The sequence below is a fragment of the Colias eurytheme genome, chromosome 16, assembly GCF_061535395.1.
Source record: "Colias eurytheme isolate Ceu_HAF_F1 chromosome 16, ilColEury1 Martin Lab GWU primary, whole genome shotgun sequence".
Lineage (NCBI taxonomy): Eukaryota > Metazoa > Arthropoda > Insecta > Lepidoptera > Pieridae > Colias > Colias eurytheme.
In genome coordinates this window covers 5,196,366-5,222,457 of record NC_142995.1, presented here as the reverse complement: position 1 = coordinate 5,222,457, position 26,092 = coordinate 5,196,366, and the positions used below count along the sequence as shown (strand labels likewise).

At 33.0% G+C, this 26,092-nt stretch overlaps 1 protein-coding gene across 6 annotated transcripts in view; it reads right to left on the bottom strand.

Moving 5' to 3' along the window:
* Positions 1–605: 605 nt before the first annotated feature.
* LOC149901768 (carbohydrate sulfotransferase 11) overlaps positions 606–26,092 on the bottom strand; it is a 37,014-nt gene continuing 11,527 nt past the window's right edge. For all 6 annotated transcript variants that reach the window (XM_090111007.1, XM_090111013.1, XM_090111009.1 and 3 more), the window contains 5 exons: positions 5,164–5,351; positions 4,269–4,566; positions 3,351–3,530; positions 2,266–2,420; positions 606–1,571 (listed from right to left, as the gene is read on the bottom strand). In XM_090111007.1, the coding sequence (XP_089967133.1) occupies positions 1,490–1,571; positions 2,266–2,420; positions 3,351–3,530; positions 4,269–4,566; positions 5,164–5,351 (903 nt within the window). In that variant the 3' untranslated portion in view covers positions 606–1,489. The remainder of the gene's footprint in view (positions 1,572–2,265; positions 2,421–3,350; positions 3,531–4,268; positions 4,567–5,163; positions 5,352–26,092) is intronic.

Genomic DNA, 26,092 nt, shown 5'->3' with positions numbered 1-26,092 from the left:
GTAAAAGCAGGCCTCCGTCACTCGCTCAAGGTCGCGCTATAAGCGCCTACCGCACAGTAGGTCGGTACCGACCCAAGCGGCAGTTGGTTGGCACACGCGAGACTGCGCACCCGCGTCACGTTTCCCGCGCTCGCTACCAAGATGCCCGGATTTTGCGATGTGGACGGGTGTCGGAGTTCAAGAGTGAATAACAAGGAATTGTCTTTTTTCCAATTGCCTAAACAGGAACAAACCTACCAGGCTACTTTTTATCCAGGAGACACATATAGCGGGTCCACGCGGGTGAAACCGAAGGAAACAACTACTATCAATAAGATTTCATTTTTTTATTGTATAATGTAACAAATATAATTGACAATAAAAAATTAAGTGTTTCAGCAACTCTGTTTAATTTACGCGTTGTACAACCCTAAAGTTTTCGTTTGATGACGCAATCACGCGGCGTGCGCGGGAAACTCGCTTCTCGATGCGTGTTCGTAGAGTACATTTCTTACTGCAGCCGAGTTGCGGCGCATTTTGTAGGTAAATATAGCGTAGGTATTTTAGCTTTTGTATGGGAGTGATGTATCTGTTACGAAGTAACTATTCTCTAATCTGTGGTAAAAGGATTATTCTTATCTAAAACGATGTAAGAGATAATATAAGATAGGTAAATTTAAAAATTTAACAGCAAAATTTAAGGAAAACTATATCGATTTGATCTACGGATGTTTTCAACACAATATAACAGAAAATGTTGTGTTTTGGAATACCTAGTAAAGTCTTTGATTTATAAAATATATAAACCGAATAAAAATTTAACATTCCTGTGTGTGTTATTTTAATTCAAATGCAATTTACAATACCTACCTGGGTAGGTATACCTCCATAATAAAAATAAAGGCAATTTGATTAATAAAGATGATGTATATAAATCATCAATAATAATGATATTTGAGGAAACAAGCGTATATTTAAGGAATGTTAGATCAATTTCAATTGAATCAACATAAACTATGTAATAACAAACATGTCATGACGTAGGTAGATCATTTTTATTCTACGGAAGCACGTTGTAGTGAATTGGGCTAATTCATACATACAAGAGCTATTAATTACTTAAATGTGTAAGTTTCCTAATGCTTTGATGTAAAGATTATTTTTATTAGATAGATATATTCATTAAAGTCCACAATATTTCATATTAACAAACAAATAAATAAAACGGTAACACGAGATAAACGTAACAGATTATTTTAGAAACTTTACACAGATAAAATATCGAAAATTGACAACAACAAATTGTTATACGTACACACATACGTACACATTTCACGTACCATCATTGTTCATACATTATCGCTAAAACGTAGAATTAGGGTAATCAAATTAGTATTGACTATACCTACTAAACCCCACGAATTATTTTCAGTCTTTCTTAATATCTCTAACCAACAAATACTGACCATTTATTTTGGTTCCAACTAGCAATAATTCACACTCATTTAGTTCAGCCGCGAGTGCTGCCATCTTCTGTTTGAATTATGTCGTAGTAACTGTCCACTGTGTAGTTGAAGAGCTGGAAATCGTTTCTGAAAAATGATACATTGTCTTGGATATTATTTCACGTGAGAAGATACTACTAGCGGTGTCGTGTTGACGATAAATTACAAACGCGGCGATTATAAACATCCGCAATATATTAGTCCGTTTATGGATAGTGTATTGACATTAAAGAAGCAATAAAAATGTTTTCCTCACATCAATCAAGACACATCATATACGTACATTTTGGTACATAATAATATATCCTTTTCCTAGTGAGATTACTAAGATCTACTGAAACACAAATTAAAATGGACAATATGCTTATTTACTTCTGACTCTTTAATCTGGACAAAAGAGACAAGATTTCTTGACCCAATAAAAAATATACTATATAATATATATAATCAAAAGAAGCGTACCTTGTATCTTTAAATAGACAACAGTTTGTGTATCAAGTACAGAGTACTGTCGCTTATTCTAACAATAAGACCGTTCTTGATTATTCTGACCTTTATCTACTACTATACTACACTTACTAGCACCTTGTGATTGTTCTATTATAAAATGTGAAAAAAAAATCTATTTCAATGATTTCATTCGATAATGATGTAGTTAACTATGTTTCTAACGATAGAAGAATTTTTTAAATCGATAGGGAAGTTTTTCAGTTTATTCGTAACAAATGAAAATACAAAAAAAAAAACTTTGTGTTAATTTTTGTTTGGAAAAATAACTTACTTGTATAAATTATAGAGACCATCCAGTTGAGACTTTTTCAGCCTGGAGTAAAGGTGGTTGATATTATTCAACGTGCCTCCCTTGCCGCTGTTTCGCCACTCCGGTTTGATTATGTCTTGAAGTCGCGCCATTTGGATCAAGAACCTCTGATCCTCCTATAATAAAGAAAATGGAATGTAGAAAAAATTATATTTTTTTATATTTTGTATCGCTGTTGGTCGCAATGGCATCTGGGACGTCACCAAATTTCACAAAGGAGACCTATCGATGAAATCCACTCTACAAAATAATCTTCTATATTTTACCCGTTAATAATACCTAACACATTTCTATGCTTTATTAGGTACGGTCTATTTCATATATTTTACCTTTACTTCGTTTAAAAAAATTGACAATTGTCAAAAAAATCCTCTAATTGGAATTATGTACCCACGTACAATCAATACAAGAAAGAGGTCGTAAAGCACATTTAGCACAAAAGCTTTAGCTAGGTTAGAAATAATAATGATGTGTATTCACCCTTAGTTTTAATGTAGAGTACACATCATTATAATATTATTTGCTGGCAGAGTTTCTTACGAATAAAACCTTACACGTTAACGATTATTTGATTTATTTTCGTAGATTGTTCCCCGATATTTTGAATGCTAACATTCAACCATTTTTTATCGATGTAATTATCGTAAATAAATACAAAGAAGAGACCTTTTAAAAGTAATGTAGGTACATAAAATATATTCATTTGATAAAATGAACGATATAAAGCAGTTTGGTGTCCTTGAGGCTTAATGCAGGTAAATTTAAGTTTTACCATGGTTTTACTGATCTTTTTTATGGGTCGAAAGGTGATCCTCTATCGTGCTCTACCAGACCGACACTTTTTTAATTATATCGAAATAAGGGAGGAACTAGATATCCCAGTTATTGCATAAGCAAGGGAAGAGAATTAAATATTTTATAAAAAATTATGTATTACAGTCGTAAAATCATCATCAATTATGAATCACTGAAAGAAGGTCATAACATCTCTACGATTTAATCTAAAAAGTAAAGAATACAATTAAATAATATTCTTAAACACTTACGTCAAGGGTTTCAAATTTAAGAATGATGTCGAAGTTAAACTTGCAAGGCGTGCAGAAGTTCGTGTAGGGAGTCCAGTGCATGTCGAGGACTCGCCTCGCCTTCGCTTCGTCCAGTATATACGAGACGAACTCTTCGAAGACGGGATACCGTTCTGTTGGCGCTGGTTTTGCATCTGTTGCCTGTGGAGACACGAACAGTACAAATATTTAGTTGCCAGCAGTAAGTAAGTAAGTTTTAAAGTGATATAGACGTTTTGTTGGTTAGTAGGTAAATACTTCGAGTACAGAAAGATAAGTAGTGCGCAATTCACAAAAATTAATTAAAAAAAAAAATAACCAAAATTAATAACCTGTCTTTTTCACCCGCTTCTAATTATTGTTACCCTGCAGAAAAGGAATAAGCTGATGATGATATCGAAGCACATAATATTCTTACCGTTAACGGTAACTGTGCTTAAGCACAGAACATATTTTTCATTATAAATGTAGAAAAAGAAAATACCTAAGAGACTGTTCGGTTATAATAAAATAACAAGGTAGTAGAGAATAAATAAAAGATAAAAATAAATTGCAAGAACTCCGCTTTATCTGACCACGAAGTCATATCACGACAGGGTCATTAAAGAAAAAAATGGCGATGTACAAGCTTATTGCAATTCCTAGAACACAGATTTACAATAAGATAATTTTATAGACTTAGAAATAGTCGTGCCGTTTACAGTACCGGGAATATAAGACTACTGACTATAAGAGCTACTTGAAATTGAAGAATAAACGTGGGTTTGTTTGTTGAATTCGACTTTTCTAAAAATACAGACGCTCTCAATTATCGATGTAATTTAAGACCCTATTATAAGATAACGTTCCGAATAGTAAAAAAAAAACAATAAGTAATTAAAAAAAATTGAAATCGCCTACCTTCCTATACTTCTTTATAATCCTTTGCCCCATTTTGTCGTGAAAGGACTTCGGCCACGCATGAACGATTTTGTCATTGTACGCGGAGGCCAATCTTTCCAACGGGTGCCTCACTATAAGGAAGGTAAGTGAGTCTCCTTGAGCCTTTCTGAGCATCTCAACAGTTGGTCTCGCGTATCTCTTTCTTGCCAACTCCAAGGGCACCTCTTTGGTTCTATTTAAAAACGCTGCAGTGTAGTTTGCCATCAAATTGAAGTTATACATCCATGATGTTGACGCCGCTTTGAAAATGTTACACCTGTGAGAGATGTTTCGATTTATTGTTTCATATACCTATAGTTCTGTGAATTTAGCAGTTTATTGCAGACGTTTATGTTTTCTATGAAAATAGGTTTAAAAAATAATTATAATAAAGATAAGATTAAAATAAAATGACCTACCTACATCTAATTTTGTATATTTTGAGTTCGATGTAAAAAATATACAATACATCAATTGGTGCAAATAAAATAACTTGTAATAATATGATGATATGTACATTAAATTTACAATTTACATCAGTCATCAACATGTTACTGCTTCGCGTGCACCGATTTCCAGATAAGCTGACTTGTGCAATCAAGGTCAAGTTAAAAATTTAATAATTCTACATTCCTATTAGATAACTATTCTTTCTTTTTATTATTTATATTAATGTACATGTGCAAACCAAAGGCATTCAAATGCAATATGCAGTTTCAAGTACACTTAATTTTATAGATCAATGTCTGCTGCATATTATCCAAGTAAAAGTTATAAGATTTTTATCTCATCTTATCCACCACATTAGAAAGAGACAGCACTACTTCAAGTAACGTTACTTATTTTGAAATGAGCATTATTGTGTCATGCTCACCATATAACGTGGTACTGTCGGTTGATGAGATATTCCCACGCATACGCCTTCTGACTAGACCCATCTAAGCCGAGCCTCGAGCACTCGTTGCTCAAGTAATTCCTTCTAGCTTCCATTCTAGCGCCGACTTCCAGAAACTTCTCCCGTGGGAGGAGCCCATCATCATGAGTACCGTTCTCGAAGACGAACTGTAACAATAAATATAAGAATTAAATATAACCATCAAACGTAAATCGTGTTAAGTTACATATTGTATCGAACCGTGGAATAACAATGTAGACGGCTCTATTGTTAGCACTTAGCAGTTCGTAGTTTTATTTTATTTTTATTTTTTATATTGTCCGAACAATTCTTTAAATCGTGGTATTTAGACCACATCAATCATCCGACAAATGGTATTGTATCGATATGAGGTTTCTTGGCGATCTTCAATATACAGTTATAATGGATACAGCAATAAAGTAACATTTTTATTATTATTTCACTCAAAGCGCACAACTCTATCTATAAGATAAACCTAATTTAACAGCATATTTTTAATAAATTCAAAGGAATATTCCAATATCAGGCTCATATATCACCGCAGTCCGCATAATATACTTGTATAATATTTATATCGAAATTCAAATTATGCAATATTTTCTTTTCGAATATCATTAGCAGTAGTCGAATCTTGGTTCTGGTTTGAAAGTCAAAGAGCTTTTGACCTTAATTTCACGCAGTTCAGATTAACACTTAATTAACATAAATTCATTCATTAATTACCGAAATAAGCGGAGCATTTAAAATTTGCCTTAAAATTATATTAACTCGTTGAAAAAAGCTTTCTCATTGTTGGAAATTAAAAATAAATAGGTACATTACATTTCCACGCTCCACGGGCTTAATGAATAAAGAATTTTTTAACCTAGTAGCATATACATTTAAAAGAGTATGTGGGGTAATTTCATATAGTTTATTATTGTCATGCAACACGCCATTCGAGAATAATTTGTCACGTATGTATTCATAGATTGTTTTTATGATAAGCTATATTTCATTACCGAGTATAGTTTTTCAGTTCAGGCACATTTTTCCAGCTAATAAATTTACTTTTCTGCGTCTTGACAACATAAATAATAAATATACTTAATACACGATAATCAGAGTTATTTCTTAGAAAAGAACTTACAAATTTTGTAAACGTTCGATGGATTAAGTTGAATCGAAAATGTAAAACAAACTAGGTGCCAAATTGTCCAGCCGTTCTCGAATTTCACACAGCATCACATTTGGATTAGTCAATTTTGTTATAATAGATTATACAACAAAGCAACAAACAACGGTCGGTATCTTTATTATATTTTGCTGATACAGTTGTTTATGGCCGGATAATCCAAGATTATTCTACATTACATTATTCAAATCTTATCAAATAATTACTATAATTATAATATTTATTGGTCAATATAATTGATTTGGATTATTCTCTTTTATTATTAATTTATTAATTATTATAATCAACATAATATCTCGAGGCTTATAGACCGTACTAGGTACCTAAAGCCCTCTGATAATAATTTTGAAAAACCAGGACGTCTAGAATGTGTTGTTTGTGTGTATTTTTATTCTATTTTATTAAATGACAATAAACATTAGTTCTTAATATTAATATGATTCATTACAAGAAAAGAAACGACGTAGTTATAATAATTATGAATTACTAGGTAATTAGTATACGCTTGCTTTCGTAAATTTCCTTTATCAGCGATTTAAAAATTAAAATTTTAAATTTATTAAAGACAAGCCAATTGTTTTATTGTTGACCTGTAAACCAATTAATAACGTAACAGATATTACCGGTCTATCCCGTAATACTTGTAATAGTTATGATTAATTATTTTATATTTAGTCGTCATGCTTTTTATAGTCCCGTACAAAGTAAAAGATACAAAATAAATAATACAGACAATACTTATTTTCTTAGTATATTAAACTAAAGAAAGAACTTAGAATACTGGTAAAAAGTAAGCGATTAAAAAAAAAAACCGGACGGTAAATGACAAACAAGGTACGGAACCATTTCCTCTGATTTTTTATTATTAGGATACTAGCTGTGTCCCGCGGTTTAACCCGCAATGCTCCGCTCCTATTGGTCTAAGCGTGATGATATAATATAGCCTATCCCAGTTCCCCAGATTAGTGCGTTCACACAAACAAACAAACTCTTCAGCTTTATAATATTAGTAGGTACAGATTATAAGGGCAGTATAAAACCATTATAAAACGCATGAAGGTTATAAAACATGTATGAGAATATAGAAGTGCATTATGTAGATCATTGTTCATATCCATCGCTATTCACAACACGAATCTTTTGTCGACATGCGAAGTAATTCACTTTCAAATGAATTTATACGAAAGTAATAAAATGTCTAACGGATCACAATTTAGTCCCTCCTCCGTATGTATTATCCTATTTTCCTTGAACTTTCTCACTCGTGACCGTAACGACAAAAACGCAAAATAATTCTGAACTTACAAATATATTATATTGTACGTTTTCATCGGTAGTTATGAGTTTAGTGCGTCAAATGTTTTTAATATCTTAAAATCTGAATTCTAAATGATAATGGTGTCTTGGAAATTGGCAAGATTAGAATTTGATGGGTCAGCTAGTTCTATATTTATTTAGAAAGATTTAGATATTATACTACTGAGTAAGAAAAATCGAAATTAATAAACATATTAATATACAATGTTATTTGTTACCTTGAACTACAAAATACATAAAAAAAATGAAAACGTCTCACCTTGTCTTATAGCTCACGCAAATCGTGGCGTGTGCAAAACTTAAAAACAGTTGTTACAATTTAGTGAATTTACAAAATTAACAAAAACTAATTGTATCGACGCGACGTAGAATTATGCATAGCTATTATTTTTTGTTTTATTTTTTTATGTTTTATGTTAAAATTTATCGAATGCATTTGTAGAAATACAATCTGTGACCTCTCAAATTGTAATAGCTGCAATATTATGTAGTAACATTCTAACTAACAATTTAACAAATCAACGATGTAGTCAAAAGAGAGAAATTTTTATCAATTAATTACTAAATTGCCACGGAACCCTGGACTGTGTCAAGGTCAATCTAGGTCAAGATTATACCTACGTTTTTAATATTTATATATTACATATAAGACACGCAACATTATGGCTAATTGTTACTAGGTATTTCTATTTGATTATTTTCTTATTTCTAGCAGCGGTTAGCTTTGACACAGTTCTACGTAACATAAAGTTGCTAGGTTATCTTTAGCTATCCATCGCTTAGAATGTATTTGAAGCTTTTTCTTTATGATATTTCTTCAAGTCTTTATTAAAATATAGAAATTTTTTAAATGTAAGTTAAACCTAAAGTTTTAAATTTATTTTCAGGTAACTCCTCCGTTTTGAGCCTAAAAATAATTTTGTAATGTGTCTATTAATCACCTTTATGTCATAAGGTCACTTATTCTTGTTTTAAATTAAAAAAATAAAAACAATTTTGTATAAAATAATGTTGTTCAAAAGTCAAAACATATTATATGTTTTTGGGTGTGATGGCAAATAAGGCAAAACTTCATACCACATATTAAATTACGTGATAACGAGACAAATTAATTGGCTGGTATAAATGCACATGCAAGGTTATTTAGGTTGTACCTCAGTATAATTAAATGTAGCCACATACAGGTTATATCATCCTCTATGCCCATTGCGTGACAACATTATTACATTACATTAAAATTGAAACAATTTTGCAGCTAAACGAACTCATATTTATTACCACAGACTAATAATAATAATATACTAGTGTATTACTCTCTAATAAAGTACCGAACCTAATAGACGAGAGTGACATAATTAATTTAAAAACGTATTTCACATGGGAATTGTATTGAAAATGTTAAATGAAAAAATGCTAATAATATTATATTATATCTACTTAAATGTCAACCTAACCAAAATCATTATTCTATTAAAATTGACTCCGTTAGTGGGATCAGTGTCAAGAACTCAAGACCACTACCACGCAAGATTTACCTTGAAACGTAATAAGTCTTTTATGTACCCAAAAGAAACATCATCACTACATAGTATAAAACAAAGTCGCTTTCCCTGTCCCTATGTCCCTATGTCCCTTTGTACGCTTAAATCTTTGAAACTACGCAACGGATTTTGATGCGGTTTTTTTTAATAGATAGAGTGATTCAAGAGGAAGGTTTATATGTATAATAACATCCATTAAATAGTGGAGAAGTACTGTTATTTTTGAGGTTTCTAATGTGATGTCGTAAAAAATTACATTTTTTCCGCTTACATTGCAAACGCAGGCTGAGGCCTACGAGTTTTATCAAAATAATGTACTAAATATTATACAGATTGAAAAGGTCTAAAGAAAAGTCCGCGATGGTATATGTCTATCTCTTATGGATAACCCACAATAACTTTTTTTTGTCATTTACTTTTTACGACAAATAATGGCAAATTTTCGATGCGATTTTAACCAATACAGCATTAATCCTTAACCAATTAAATACCTTGAATACATTGTTCATTTAATATAGATCTATATGGCCCTTTACACCGTATGATTTAAGTGAATATTTTCGAAGATATTACAGATTTAAAAATTGCGGGACGTAGCCTTTGCGGCCGCGGCGGTACCGGCCGGCCGCCCGGCTATCTATTTTATACCCGTGCGAAGCCGGAGCGGGCCGTAATGTTTTTATATACAACGTTCACAGTTTTTCTGTAGTGTATTTAGTATCAGCATTGCACCCGTGCGAAGCCGGGGCGGGTCGCTAGTTAATTATAATTTAGATATGATAGAAACATAAATATTTTATATGTAAGCGTTTGTTTTATTATGGTTTTATTTTATTGAAATCCTGCACACATTAGCATTAGTCAACGGTCAATAAAAATAAAAGTTTAAAATGTTATTGCCTGAATGGAAAATTTATTTCGTATCAAGATATCTTCCGAGAAACTGGTGGTGAAAAAAAAACTCGACTCAGAAACGAGTTAAGAAAGAGTATAGCGAAGATTGATGCAAGGGCCGCGTTAGGGTGCTTTTCGACCAATAATGTGCGAGGATGTTTAGCAAGGAATGTGATTGTTAATAAGCAAAAGTATCGCTTCAAATGTAAGCGTTTCCAACTTCAAACTAAATAAAGATATTATGATTGGTAAGAACCAATCATAATACATATAACATCCTTGCACATTATTGGTGGAAAAGCACCCTAAGGTAGGTATGTCATAGGAATCAATCCGTGCAGGTTTTGCGGTTTTTACCGTATTTGTCTCACTGACTCTGAACTTGGCAGTATGTGGAACGTGTCTTTCATAAGAGCCAGTTTTTTGTCGGAAGACTTACCTTAATTGAATGATGATTAAAGCCGCTGACCTCAAAGTATTACAGTGTGCTACTTGAGGTTTAAATTTCAAATTATGTAAATATATGCAAAATTGTGACAGACTCCCTTTTTACTGAATAACGTTTTTCTATTAGTAGGAACACGAGTAGTACCAACGTAAATATAACTACTTTCTTACCCCTAAAGGTAGCTCGTGTGCTTTTCCGGGTAGTTTTCCCCCCGTATTTGCATAGCTATGTTCAAATATCGATTTATCATTCAAATACCATGTACACGGAGTACGGACACCCCACCCTATAAATCATAATTTAGTAGTAGTTCATGTTTATCAGTTTTCATGATAGTTTTGCCATAAGTATAACCCTACATGACCTACATCTATCTATATAGGTGTACTTAATATTATAAAGCTGAAGAGTTTGTTTGTTTGTTTCAACGCGCTAATCTCGAGAACTACTGGTCCGATTTTAAAATTATTTCGGTGTTAGATAGACCATTCATTGAGGAAGGCTATAGGCTAAATATATATATATATACTAGCGGTCCGCCCCGGCTTCGCCCGTGGTACATATGAAAAATAGATGTTGGCCGATTCTCAGACTTACCCGATATGCACAGAAAATTTCATGAGAATCGGTCCACCCGTTTCGGAGGAGTATGCAGACTAACATTGTGACACGAGAATTTTATATATAAGATATCATCTCGGTAAGACCAACAGGAGCGGAGCACCGCGGCCGCGGGTAAAACTGCGGAGCACAGCTAGTATTAAATAAATGTTAATTAAAATAAGTTAAGTGAAAAATTTTCACATCATGATTACCAATGTCATACATTAAGATACCACGTGTCGGCGGTAATTGAACATTCAAACAGAATGCCTAAACATTCCTGGGAGGCTGCTAAATCATGTTTATGGCCATGGTTAAATGCATTTTATGATGGCTATTACAGTTTACAACGTATTTCGCGGTGTGGGAATTCGCACTCATTACACGATTACAAAAATAATTACTGAAATGGGTCACTTGTCTAATTATTTCGGTTCGTTCATGTTACATCACTGCTGTATATTTTTTGCGATCACATATTTCAAGGCTCGCCTATTTTCGCTGCCCACGATATTGTTCATAGTAATGAATCACTTATATATGTGGTAATTGAAATATGATATTCTATTATTATTAGTTATTAGTTATATTGTGTTTTGGATTGTTTATCGGAGTAATCTAGAACTGAGTAATAAGTATAGTCCTCAATAAACTGAATTTCGACAGCAACAGCCGTAATATCGATGAAGACTAGAAGGAGAAAAGTTTTTAGTGCATTTATATGCGAAGAGGCAAAACTCTCACAATTGGAAGGAATGAAAGTTCCGCAGCCGTAGACAGCATCAGCTACATGGTGCCTAGCTAATTCCAACTGGAATTTTGACCTGGAACTTCTAAACCTGTATTCAAACATCCTAAACGAACGAAGCATCAGGTCAAGGTTAACATTGAGTATGAATATTCGGGTGTGGGAGTGTTAACTCACTGTTTGAAATTTGAACTAGTGTTTTGTTAAAGATCTTTTTTGGAGATAATTAATTAGGATGAGATTTTAAAAGGCAGGCTTTTTTTGCATCGTTTTTTTCTTAAATGTTAATTCATTATAAGTGATAATTGAGATATTTGATTTCAAATAAAAGTTAAAACATTATTTCATAGTAGGTAGATATATGTTCAAAATAACGTTACCTCTACTTTAATAGAGACGAGAGTATTAATATCAGTAAGTTACGCCCATCAAATCCGATCATAGGAAAACTGTGCAATATTATACAAACATTACATAACTTCACTATCCTATTAATCTTTGCGTCAATACAGTATCGTGAGAAAATCAAATTAAGCTAACGTATACGACAAGATACCTTTTATCCATTGCTTTTCGTATTTGTAATGGAAATCTGGAACAAAGCTGCATCCGAGTTTTTGTTAGCACAGTTAATGCCAGCGAATGATGTCGGCAATGCTAAATGTGTCAGTTTCATGTTTCCATTGAAATGTGTATTTTCAGTATGTGTTTTTGAGTGTTTGTTCAAATACCTATTCTATTTATTGTGGAGGCACTTTTGCACGCCTCATAAGCGAAGCGTTGAGGTGGGTACTACTGTCACTTCGCGCAAAACATCTGATTTTTCTAACTTAAAATGTCTTTATGTATCATACATTGCACTTGTAAGATAATACATACACACACAATATATTAAGAAAAAACACTATTTTTAACATTCATGATATTTTTGATGTCATTTTTGTTATTTAAACTAGTTAAAAAACAGTTTAAAAAAGTTCTGTCTTGGACGTCCGTGTGTCTGTATGTGCGGAGGATTTTCTTGTTAACACGATAGCGACCGAAATACTTTAGGCCTCCCCCACATTGGGCGTAGGCCGAGCGTACGCGTTTCCTGAGCGTGCTGCCGGCGTCGGCGCGGCGCGGACGTCGCGTCAGCGCGCCGTCTGTGGGGCGCGGGCGTCGCGCCATCGAACGCTATGCAAGCGCTGCGCAAGCGCCGCGCCGACGCGACGTCGCGTCTAAAGCACTCGGCCGCCCGCGCCGTGCCCCTCGCACTCATTGCCTTGTGACTGACTGAGATGCTAGCGGGCGCGGGAGGGGAATGTGTGCGGGGGGGCACGGGCGGCCGACGCCCATGGAACGCGACGTAAGCGCGGCGTCTGCGCGGCGTTCACGCAGCGCCCGCGCGGCGCTGGACAACGCGTAGCCCGCGCCCCACAGACGGCGCGCTGACGCGACATCCGCGCCGCGCCGACGCCGGCAGCACGCTCAGGAAACGCGTACGCTCGGCCTACGCCCAATGTGGGGGAGGCCTTACTAATCGAGTCTTTTGCACGCCTCATAAGCGAAGCGTTGAGGTGGGTACTACTGTCACTTCGCGCAAAACATCTGATTTTTCAAACTTAAAATGTTTTTATGTATCATACATTGCACTTGTAAGATAATACATACACACACATATTAAGAAAAAACACTATTTTTAACGTTCATGATATTTTTGATGTCATTTTTGTTATTTAAACTAGTTAAAAAACAGTTTAAAAAAGTTCTGTCTTGGACGTCCGTGTGTCTGTATGTGCGGATCCTTTTTCTTGTTAACACGATAGCGACCGAAATACTTTACTAATCGAGTCTTTTTTTTTCTCTTACGCTTGAGTATGCTCAGGAATAGAACCCTTTCATTTTTCAGGGTCTGATTCGATGTGGTTTAATTGTTATTAAATAAACAAAAATAATAATTATTAAATATTTATTAAAAAAAAATTATGAGGCGTGCACTTTTGGATTTTCCAAATTATTTTTTTCTCTTACGCTTGAGTATGCTCAGGAATAGAACCCTTTCATTTTTCAGGGTCTGATTCGATGTGGTTTAATTGTTATTAAATAAACAAAAATAATAATTAATAAATAATTATTAAAAAAAATATGAGGCGTGCACTTTTGGATTTTCCAAACTATTTATTTTATGCTGCTATGATACTAAAGGCACCTATCGAGCGTATAAAACCCCAGAACCGGCTCATGCAAATATTGATATTTGTGTTTGTTTGAGCATTAGATGGTCTGCGATGATGTTAATATCCGTGTACGATTATGTTGTGAGAAATAAAAACTGATTTTAAAGCCGAAGTGAAACCGAAGCGTTCCAAAACTACCTAGTTATAATTATTTACTTAGAACATAGTTAACTACCCCTTTCAAGAAAAGTTCATCCTGCGCATTAGGTATTCTTTCCTATCTCTTATTCAATTTTCTAAAAAACCTGGTTTTGATAAAAAATCTAAAAGGGTCATTTTCAAAATATTTGTACGTCACGAAATTGTCAGTAAACTGTTTCGTTAGGAAATGTCAGGAAGTTGTAAAAGTAAGGCTGTATTCAGAATAAGGTAATATTACATATAAAAAAGTAAGAAGTCACTAGTTAAAAAAAATATATATTTTTAGTTACAAAATAATCAACAAACAATCAATTTTTATAATTCTTTGTTTGCTTTTCCTTTTCTTTTCTTCTATCATTAGCTTCTTTCCATTTTTGTCTTCGAGCTTCTTTTTCATTGTCATTAAGATCAGAAACCACTTGTAAAATTGGAGGCCAAGACTCACTGATCCGCTTTCACTATAAAAAAGTTATCAGATCCCAGGAAAAGTCAAGTCCCTAAGCCCGACTTTACTAACCCTACATCATGGTTTAAAAAAGTATGGCCTGTAGTTAAAAAAAAATTATCTTGAGAGATTTATTGTTTTTCTCCTTTATTTTTATTCGTTACATTAATTTAACACACATTTTAATATCTTATTTTCATACTTTACACATGAGACCACAGCTTTACCGTCTACAATTTACTGACGTCAGTAAATGTCAAGAAATTGTTCGTCAGTAACATGTAAAAAATAACCTAAGAAATACTTTTACACAAAACATAATCACATTTACCATTAGATTGAAAGTGTAATCTATTACTCTAGTCATAATTTAAGTATAATACAATTGCGGTAGGTGAATTCTTCAAAATGTACTTACTTTTGTTGAGAATGCGTCGTTAGGAAATTGTAACTAAATTTTTTGCACAGCACACTACTGGACTTCTTCCATGTCTGGACGACGAACAAAATGGCGGCGCGTTAATGTGACCTTACTTTTCGTGACCTGACCAGTGTTGCCAATGATTAGAGTTAGATTCCTCTTCTTTGTGATACAAGAAGTTGGTTAATTATGTCAATAAATCAGTGTCACGAAATTGTAACGATTGATAGGGACATTTTTATAATATGTCATTCTTCGTTTATTTAAGGTAATTTAAATAGTTTAATCTATCAGATATAACACTTCAAACATTGCTTTTTAATTATGATACAAAAAAATAGGAAGTTTCATACAAAAATTCTGATAAAAATATTGGTTTTCATTGTCGTCTACATAGGGGACAATAAAAAAATGTATGGAGCTCTTTTTGTTACTTTATTTTCACATTAAATTTATGTAAGAATTTGAATCGCAATTCATTGCTTTTTATCAGAAATGATATGCAGTATGCTTAAGTTTAGTCTGTAAAACGTTAACAATGATTTATTTCAGTCGTAACCATATTTTTTTCGAAGATTTTTTAGGGGGACAAACATTTTGTGGTAATGTACAATTATTTTGAAAACGACTCAAAAATGCTTCCTGTACCTACGGACCACTAAGTTAAAACTATGAGTACTATCTTGCAATGAAGACGTTGAAATCTCGATATACCGTAAAAATTGAAATCCATAACTTTATGAAATAATAACAAAGTAATAAGAATGACTACAATATTGACTATCTTCAATGTACTGTAACACAAACACATTACCGTATCAACCGCTGTTATCACGATGTTGGACGTTATTTCGCTAAAATCGATTGAATGGCCGCCCATTTTCGATGGCCGTTATATTGCGTTATTTTCTCGTACTTTCGTTGACCCTAATTGCTTACCAACAATAAAGTCATTGTAAACACATCAATGCAACGAAGCAAATATTGCTTCGTCATAATGCATTGCTCTATTTTTCAATGTTATGAGCGTAATTTGTATTTGCCATTTCAATATAAAGATTAAAATACAAATGGCATGATATCGGTTTAACTACTTTATGAAGTAAATAAATACCATAAGAAAACTTTCTCAAGCCGATGATATGCTAGGTAGCTAGATAATTAAAAATATGCACACAATTATTTATACCTACCACTTTATAAAATGATAAATAGAAGTCGATATTGTGTCGTCTAAAACCTACCTAGAACAACGTTTTTATCACTAGAAACATTTCATTAAACCCTAACATGTACCAGAAATTAACTTTTCTAAGTTCCACAATAAATTGTTCCTCTCTCTAATTACTGCCGCAGCAGGAGATCGGTTCCCACAAATCTAAAAGGATACTATCTAAGAAATAGCACAAATTGTAAATGAAAGTTAAGATTGTTTCGCGTTCATTGTCTTAAGCATGCGAGAAGTGTTATTTAGGTGCATTGTGAGAACGTCGCAATGCGGTAGTCACCGGCCTTGCAAATGCACTAGAAATATGTTAACTCTATGGAAACTCAGGCTTTGTTCAAACTTGAGAGTTGGAAGTTTTGTTCGTCGAATTTTCATGACCTATTTTTGTAATCTGCGTGGACAATGGGTGCGGATTATGGTTTTAAGGCTTATACATGCGCTAATAACCTTGACCATACTTGACGGATCTCAAATCTCTCCCGCTGCACCTTCTTTTTTCCTCGCATTTTGTATTTAAAAAGATACCAATCAGTGAAACAAAAAATCCTCGTCAGGGACTGTTGTGTAACTGATAATTTATTAAACATAAAATTTTCAGAGCTCTTAGTCAGCAGGTTACGAAGTTTATAGAGTATTTGCGGAAAAATCGATGACCACGGCACATTTTTTTTTCTAGAAATCTATTAACTTTGGAAAAAAGTCCTCGCGAGCAATTAAAGATCAAAGACCATCCTATTTTATATATTTTTTTCGGTATTGTGCTTTATGTTGTACCAGACTTTATAGAGGTTGAACATAGTCGAAATTGCCGGGTAACGCCTTAATGTAGCTATTTGAGGTAATAGAGCATTTGAATAGGAACATTTTTGATAATTTTTGAAGTGAAACTTCTTTATCGGGGTTGGAAAAAAATTTAGTGTAACATTTTTTCGTTACGCGTGACATTTTTCCGTTACGCGCCATCTTTGATTCGACGTACTTCTGTTAAGTTGCATATAGTAAATTATTTTTTGAATAAGGTCATAAAGAAGTTTCACTTCTAACGTGTGTACACTAGTACACGCACGCATTTTTTTTGCTGTACAATTCAACGAGATAGTGTGTAAGACATAGATTAATATTATTTTACGTGATTAATAATTATGAATTTTATAGAAAAATCGTTCATTTTCACATATATGAAAATTATCTACAATAAAGGTAAGGTTCCAAGTACCAGCAAACTTTATTTAAATAAAGATGTTATTATGTTATCAGCGATTAGAAGAGAGAACTCAAGCTTCAGATATAACTAATCAATATCATTACAAGTTACGTATCTACTTTAAGCTTACTTTAAGCAATCATAAACTTATGTAAATGACTATACTTTCCATATTAAAGGTTGTATGATAATATTTTTCCGGTAAAAAGTTCTAATAAGAAAAGGAGAGGCTAACTTAATATGCATTCTTCAGTTGTTGGCAAGTATTCGAACCTCTCTGTATTAAAATATGCATTAGATTCAGAACAACGTGGGCGTCGAATCTAAACCCTTGGAGTTTCCAGAGATTCCAGTTATTGTTCGTAAATATTCAATTATATTAAGACTAGTAAGTACCTATAGCTTTTATTAAAAGAAAGTGACGTATAATTTTATGTTTAAATTTGGAACAACATTTGATATTTCAGAGCTCTTTCAAGGCTTTTGTTTTACATAAACAAACAAAAAACATCTTTTCAATGTTTTTATTGCTCTGTAGGCGTTCAGATGTTTCAAGGAGGCATTATTGTTGCTGGTTTCGTTGATATTCTAATCTTGGTAAGAACCGACTTGCCTAGTCGTAACTTTATATAGTAGATTAGGAAGGTACTCATTCAAATAAAAATAGACCAAAAATTGTTAGAGTAATAAAGATTAAAGATTAGAACTATCAAAGTTATAGTGAAAACTTTGGATAGTAAGTATCATGTATCCAACGCGCAACGATGACTTACCGATATTTTTACATGGGTATGATTGATTCTCAGCGGTTTACTAATAATGTATTTTTTGTTAGTAATACATATAACGATGTTCTGTTATCAAATGGGGAGAAGAAATATTGACAACAGATGTTTACCTTGGACAAAGATGTAGCGTGTATCATGCTCTCAGTAATGTACAAGTAGTAAACTATACAATACAGTAAGTAATAATTGTGTATCTAACAATTTAGACCGGTTATTATCTAATATTATGATAAGTATTGATTCTATAGACTATACGTAGACATTGAAATAATTTACATTTTAATATAACAGAAATAATGTAAGTCTTTTCCAATAGATGTATCATCACAATACTGTTTGAAATCAGTAATTTTAATATAAATTTATAAAGAATAGAAAAAATTCGATCACGAGGCGGGACTCGAACCAGCATCCTTTCGCGCCATTCCGGTCCCGCCTCGTGATCGAATTTTTTCTATTCTTTATAAATTTATATTTACAAAGCATTTTAATGCCATAAAACCAAAATATCAATTTCATCAGTAAGTTTGTGTGTTAGATGAAAGTACACGCTTAAATATCAAGATTTTACGAAAAAGATACACATTTCGCATACCTACAAAATTTTTAATAAAAAAGTAAACTCATCTGTTAAAACACCATAGACAAACCCACTTGATTTCTTATCCGCAAATAGTTAGAACAAGTAGGTGTAAACTTCAAGAAACTTGTCAGATCTCTAAAAGTGGGGTAAGTGATGAGTCGCTACTCGCTATGCGAAGCTTACGCAGGCTTTTCATTAGCTTTTCTTTGATGTTGAACAGTACTTTGTAAGAACGAACCCTTTGTTGCAAGCACTTTTATAAGTAAGCTATAGCTTGAATAGTTCTTGTTATTGCAATGTCCATAGAGATATCAAATCGTCTGATGGAAAAAGTTTTAATGATTGTTTTGTTTTGTTTTGCAGAATGTTAGAGTAGGTACCGTTTTTAAACTTATTTTAATTTTTAAAAATGCCATTAAATACACCTATGAACATGTAGTTAGATACGTGTTGCAATTTGATCGATTTTATATTTTTCTCATTATTTCTTAGTGCTTCCTACTCCTGCATTGAAAAATGTGTTCTAGGAAATATGTATGTAAAATGTAGGCGAAAAGGTATTGTATGAAAGGTAAAGGTACAAGGGCTTTGCAATTTTTTCATTCATTTCTTAACTTGATTAAAAATAAGTTCATGGGTTTACTAATCTTCGACAGCATAAAATTAAAAAGTAAAAAAATAGGGGCGTAATAGGTCACACTAGGCTTGTCCGATAAGAATATCGATTATTGAAACAGATGTGAAATGCACCTGTCCCCCTCAAAAGGGGCCCACTTGAATGTATGTTTTTTCCTCCTACATATTTTAACCACAGAAACTCCCAGCCTATCTTCAAAATGTAACGGTCGTTTACCAATACAATGGATCATTATGAGTCAGTCGACTTATTAGGCCCGACAAAGCGGCCGACAAATTGTTTTGGATTCAATACAAATAATAGGCTCGGAGTATAATTACATGAGTATAGAATGTGCACATAATGAAAAGCATTCATGATAGCGGTACGTATAAATACAGGTCACAAGCGCAGTCAGTAGGTACCTTCGTATGTTTAGTGGAGTGAAGCTTGTTTAATGGACTGTTACTGGTAAATTAAAAATACTTAAAGGGAACTCTAAACATTTTATAGTTAACCGTAATAGTTATGTACAGAACTCTTCATAAACTTTTCGACTTGCGAGTAGGGTTAGGTATGATAAAATTATGATATTATCATACACGTAGACCAAGTCAAAACTCAAAATGGATGGATTTTATATTTACACAATATTCTGTTGTTAATTAAAGTTTTAACTACAAAATGTTCAATTCCAATTAATACCTAGTAACTTTAAATAAACGTAATTACCTACTTCCAAGTATAATTTTCATAATCCCTTGTGTAATAATGTCACGCCCTGTTAGTCGCCCAACATAATATTCAATATATGTATTTAACCGCATTTTACTTACTTTTCTGAAATTTCTTTGTTTAGCGTGAACGTATTTAGATTTTTGCACGCATGGCGCGCGTTGGTGTATTTCACGAATTTTATCGACTTAGTTTGTAAGGAAAAATATGTAATAAAGTATTTTGTCGTGTACAGACTACCGTAATTGCTGTCAGATTCCGCAGTGATTTATTTTAAAGAATTCCCGTACTGAAGGTCAAGCACGCCTCACAGGGTTGCCAACTTTAGGTTGATTTTCAAGATAAAGTTTTATAAAAATAAATATTGTTTGAAGATAAAAGGAAGGGTTTGTTATAATATTTAATTGATGGGCTTTTAATAATCAAATAAAAATTAATAATCCTATAGATAAACAAGTAGGTACTGTGTAAAGAAAGTTGAGGCGTATTTTTTAATTTAATCTTATCTACTGGATAGTGGCATTATTCTTCTTCGTATCGGGAAATGCCAATAGAATAAAAGAAGAAGCTTGAATTTTCCATGAAATACAATTTTATTAAATATGTAGATTACAAAAGAATTGCAACCCTGTGCAGCGGTCTGTGGTTTTAGCTGTATCGGCGCGGTTTTTATTATTTCTAGAAAACGTAGTCAAAGACGTTGGTTTTTTAGATGATATTTTTTCCATATTTGCTCAAAGATAGTCGTTCTATTATTGAACCACTGCTTTCCCGTAATAAATAGACCATGTTAAATATTTTATTATAAGAGTAGGTAGGTAGTAGGTACTGTACTTACCTAGTGCTCCAAATCTGTAAGTAGTTGTTTTCCATCTTATAATAATTATGAAATAGATAGATTATTTAAAACTAGCATTGCCCTGCGGTTTCACCCGCATAGATAGCGATATCGTTACAGTGAAAAGTCTACTATAGGTCGGACTATAGGTTTAATTTTTAATCACATGAAAATCACCTTTACCCCGTCCCGCACTACGGCCTTTTTTTTTGTTTTAGTGGGGAAATCTGTCATAGATACCCACGGCCTCCGGGGGGCCGTGGGTTATGTCGGATTCCTACCGACCAAAACCCCACTGTGTTCCGTCAAGACGCATATTGGTAGAATTCCTCCGTGACCCCCGCACTACGGCCTGCTCGAACAGTATACCTACTATTTTCTGTAGATTGACACTTTTAAAAATTCGTTATATCTTTTGAATGGAATATCCAAATTCCAATTCTTTTCATTTAAAAAGTATTTTGCTGGTATTGAAACAGTCTATAATAAAACATCATTTAGGGCTGATTTTTCAATGCTTGGTTAAAACTTATTCGTCAAATAATGTATAAAACTACCATTTTAAAAACGTATTCTAATTGCCCGTATTTGACAGTTTACGTGACATTTTAATATTATCGTGTAATACTTTATTGTACGAATAAATTTTATCCAAGCATTGAAAAATCGGCCCTTAATGGGATAAGGATTAATATATGTGTATGGATAACATGGTTTGATTACTGTCGGCACTTCTATTTACTTTGAAAACGTAAAAAAGTTGTTGTAGTAACATAACTACTGAAGATGGACATATGGTATCGCGGACTTTCTTGTAGATATTGATCCATTCTATAATACCGTAGAACATTTTTTTGTTCTATCTTCAATAGATTCCGCAGCGCACGCGATGACAAAAGTTTTATTGAGGATTTTTTTACACCTTGGGTTACATTATTGCATTTTTGGTAAGGATCTCTAATTTTTTTGAAAATGCAATATAGCCTATGTTGCTCAGTAAAGATGCAGCTTTCTAATGGTGAAAGAATTTTTGAAATCGGTCCAGTAGTTTTTGCGTGAAAACCATACATACATACATACATACATACATACATACATACAAACTTTTCCTCTTTATAATATTAGTATAGATGTATAATGTAAAGTATAAATCACATGAGTCATTGCTATGTGAAACCCAATAAAATTGTGTAAACTGACCTTACTTTTCATGTAGGTATGTACTTACATAAAAATTATTTTTTTAACTCATTTTTTTAGATGTAGAAAAAGTTATTTAAGAATGAAGTCACTTGTAATTTTTTATCTATCTTTTCAATAAATCGTGCATATAAATGCGAAATATTGATTAGTTCTATTTTGAAAATACGTTTGCAATTACGGATCACTTTTTGTAACTACATAAGGTCAGTTATTTGGAATAAAAAGCTACAAAATAACGGTTGTTTAAAAAAACGTGGACTTCCTACTGATTAAGCGAATCTTTCATCGGAAATAGGTACTAAAAATCGAGCAAAAAATGAGCAAGTCACAAGATTGGAGAATGAAGTCAAAGGAGGAGTATGTACTTGTATATTCACTCACTATTTTCATTAGGGCGCTTAAAATTTTTTTGACCATTGTGTAGAATTAAAAAAAAAGATACGAATTCGTTCGAGATGAGGAGCTCCATCGCTGTTTAAAAATGAATATTCTACACCAAATAACACTTTAACATGCTGTTCAAAGGAACTAAAAACGGTTTATTGTAAGATGTACAGACAAAACTAACTGAAATGTTCCTACAAACAACTAAAACATCGTTTCACAAGGGGATGAGAACGGAAATGCGTTCCACATTTAGCTTCTTTGTTGATTATTATTTACATCAAGGATAAATCCTATAAAGATAATATTGTATGCATTTTGATTACCAAATATTTAAAATATTGATATTTAAGATATATAAATTATGTACTAATTTAAAAAAACATATTATCTACCTATGTATTTTTTTACTTTTCAAACTCTATCAAGTAATTTAGGTACATTTAATATATTAGGTACTAAACCCCGTCATTACAAAATCATTTTACTTAATGTACAAAAACGTATTAATATCTGTAGAGTGTAGGTTATTCGAGTGTAACAATCAGGCAGAACATATTAAAAAAAAAAACATGTTTTTGTGCCACAAGCAGACGTTTTTACGAGTGTGTTCTATTGTAAAAGCGTTCTCACACAGCACATGTATTGTACTGTAATCGCACCGTTATGCCGTTGACCTAAAGTTAGGACTTGAATACAAATTGTGTTTGACAAGCTTTTGAAAAAATATTTAATTATAACGGGCGTATTAGTCCGGGATACATCGCCCATTTTTGCAAGTGATTACTATCAAGCTAATTTTTTCGTGAGTAGCTTTATTTTGATGAGATGCCCAATAATTTCATGTACGAAACTCTCGATTGTGGTACTTAGCTTACAGAGGTAACAAGGATAAAAATTTTTGATTTGACGGTTCTCAAATATTTATTACGCAATTTGTAGGACAATATGTCTGTTGAATTATATAAGTATTAAATAAGTGAAAATAAAAAAATCAGCTTGTTAGTAAATAGTAATCATTCATGATGACTTCGTTATCGATACAAATTGGAAAGGGGGACTCTTTGATCAAACCATAGATTTTGTAGGACAAATATTTTTTCGAATAATTTAGATAATTATCTTGAGATTGAACAAAAAAAAACATTCAGTTAGTAATTAATATTTGAGAACCATCAAATCAAAATATTTTATCCTTGTTTCCTCTGGTAGCTACCACAATCGAGAGTTTCGTACATGAAATTATTGGGCATCTCATCAAAATAAAGCTACTCACGAAAAATTAGCTTGATAGTATTCACTTGCAAAAATGGGCGATGTATCCCGGACTATATGTAATATAATATTCTGGCTGCATGCCGAAGCTCATGTGCATTGGTGGTGCCAAATTATGTTGGTGGATGTAATATTTCGTGGATTAATATTGTATGTTATTGATAAATCAAAGTCCATTCTATTTTTGTGCGTAATTTACTTTATACTCCAAGTCCAACATAAATATTTTCTAATTAAAAAGCACCTTCTCCAATTACAGGAAAATAACATTAGATATCTATAAATAGGTGTCGGAATTCAGTCAAAGAAATATGTTTTATGAAACTTTATCCATCGAAATAATTGAACAACTACATACATTTTTCTTCATCACTATTATTTTTATTTCTGTACTTCACAATTCGAATAAAAGCTAATAGACCGGGAGATACTGACACAAAATTTCGAGTCATTTGTAACAGGATGGCGGTTCTACAGGGGTCTTAGTACGCAATGACAAAAAGAAAAATGATGGTATGAACGCTGGTAATGGTGGGTTAGTCGCGTGGGCGTTAGTCGAACTCGTCGGAAAAATAGCGAAAGTCAAACGATTTGTAACACAAAAATTTTTGAATTTACCGATAGCCCATAAAAAAGAAGTAGGCGGTAGTGTCATGCCATACTTTTCCGGTATGACTTACAGCCCGCCATACCGACGCGAATGTGTTGTTTTAAAAAAAACAATTATTCAACCATTTGTACCAAGCTGACTTTTGCACAGGTAACCATCGTCGTGCAGCCATTTACGAAAATCGCCATGCCATACTTTTCGGACGATTCCAAATGGTCGCCATACCGCCGAAAATCTGCAAAATTTTTTTTATTTCGCCTATCTTTTTGTACCAGTATTGCATTTGGCTTATTGGAGAGTATTTGATAAAATGTGACCATTATTATATTTGCCATACTTCTAGTAGGGGGAAAAAGTGCTGTCATACTTGAAAAATAAATTTATTATTAATTTATATAAGTGAAGATTTCCAACAAATAGATCTTTGAAATTTTGTATTTATACTCGTTGATCCTCAAACTTACAGGAAAAATAAGTGCCATACTGTTACAAATCGTTTGACTTTCGCTATTTTCCGACGAGTTCGACTAACGCCCACGCGACTAAGCCGCCGGTACCAGCGTTCACACCATCATTTTTTTTTGTCATTGCGTACTAAGAACCCTGTAGAACCGCCATCCTGTTACAAATGACTCGAAATTTTGTGTCAGTATCTCCCGGTCTATAATTAAGAAACTCATTATGATTTTTTTTCGCAAGTTTTCTTTATCGCTGATGATAACCCAATGAAGCGGTAATATTTGAAAAATACATGTCTAACATACTATTCATTCTTTTAATAGAAGTCTACCCAAAATTATTTTGAGGTTATAGTTTACTATTATTTTGCAACCATTCAACATGCAATGCACACAGTCGCTAATAAGGAAAACAAACAACGAAAGCGGCTGCGACATTGATAATATTATTAGGTAATCGATGACCAACGAATATATTATGTGGATGCCTGCTTATAACAGGTTTGTATTACGAAATTTGTGAGCTGCCATCAACAAAGCTTATGACATAGATAGTATAGAACAGCGATATTAAACCTGTGGTTTCGGAATTTCATACTATCTGCATTAATATATTCTTATCGTTAGATAACAAAACATCAGTTTCGATCGGCTTTCTAGCTTTAATGGTTAGGCAAACATTTACAAAAAAGGTTTCATCGATATAGTTCTGTGGGTTTCATAATATTAGGGAAAAATAGAAGACAATATTATGCTATCGTCAATACTTTTAGTCGTTTCAAAAACCTCGGGCATGTTTAAATTTATACTTCTATGTGTTTATTATTCATTTCACGGCAATTTTGAATTTCAACCAGCACCCACTATGTAAAAATAACATTTTGATTCACTGAAGCTAGTGCATGTTATTAATATTCATCAAGTCTAGAAAAATAAGTACCTACCGCCCTTCTCAATGTTATTATGGAATAATCACGAAAAGGCCTCTAAATTAAATAATTGTAATACTAGAAC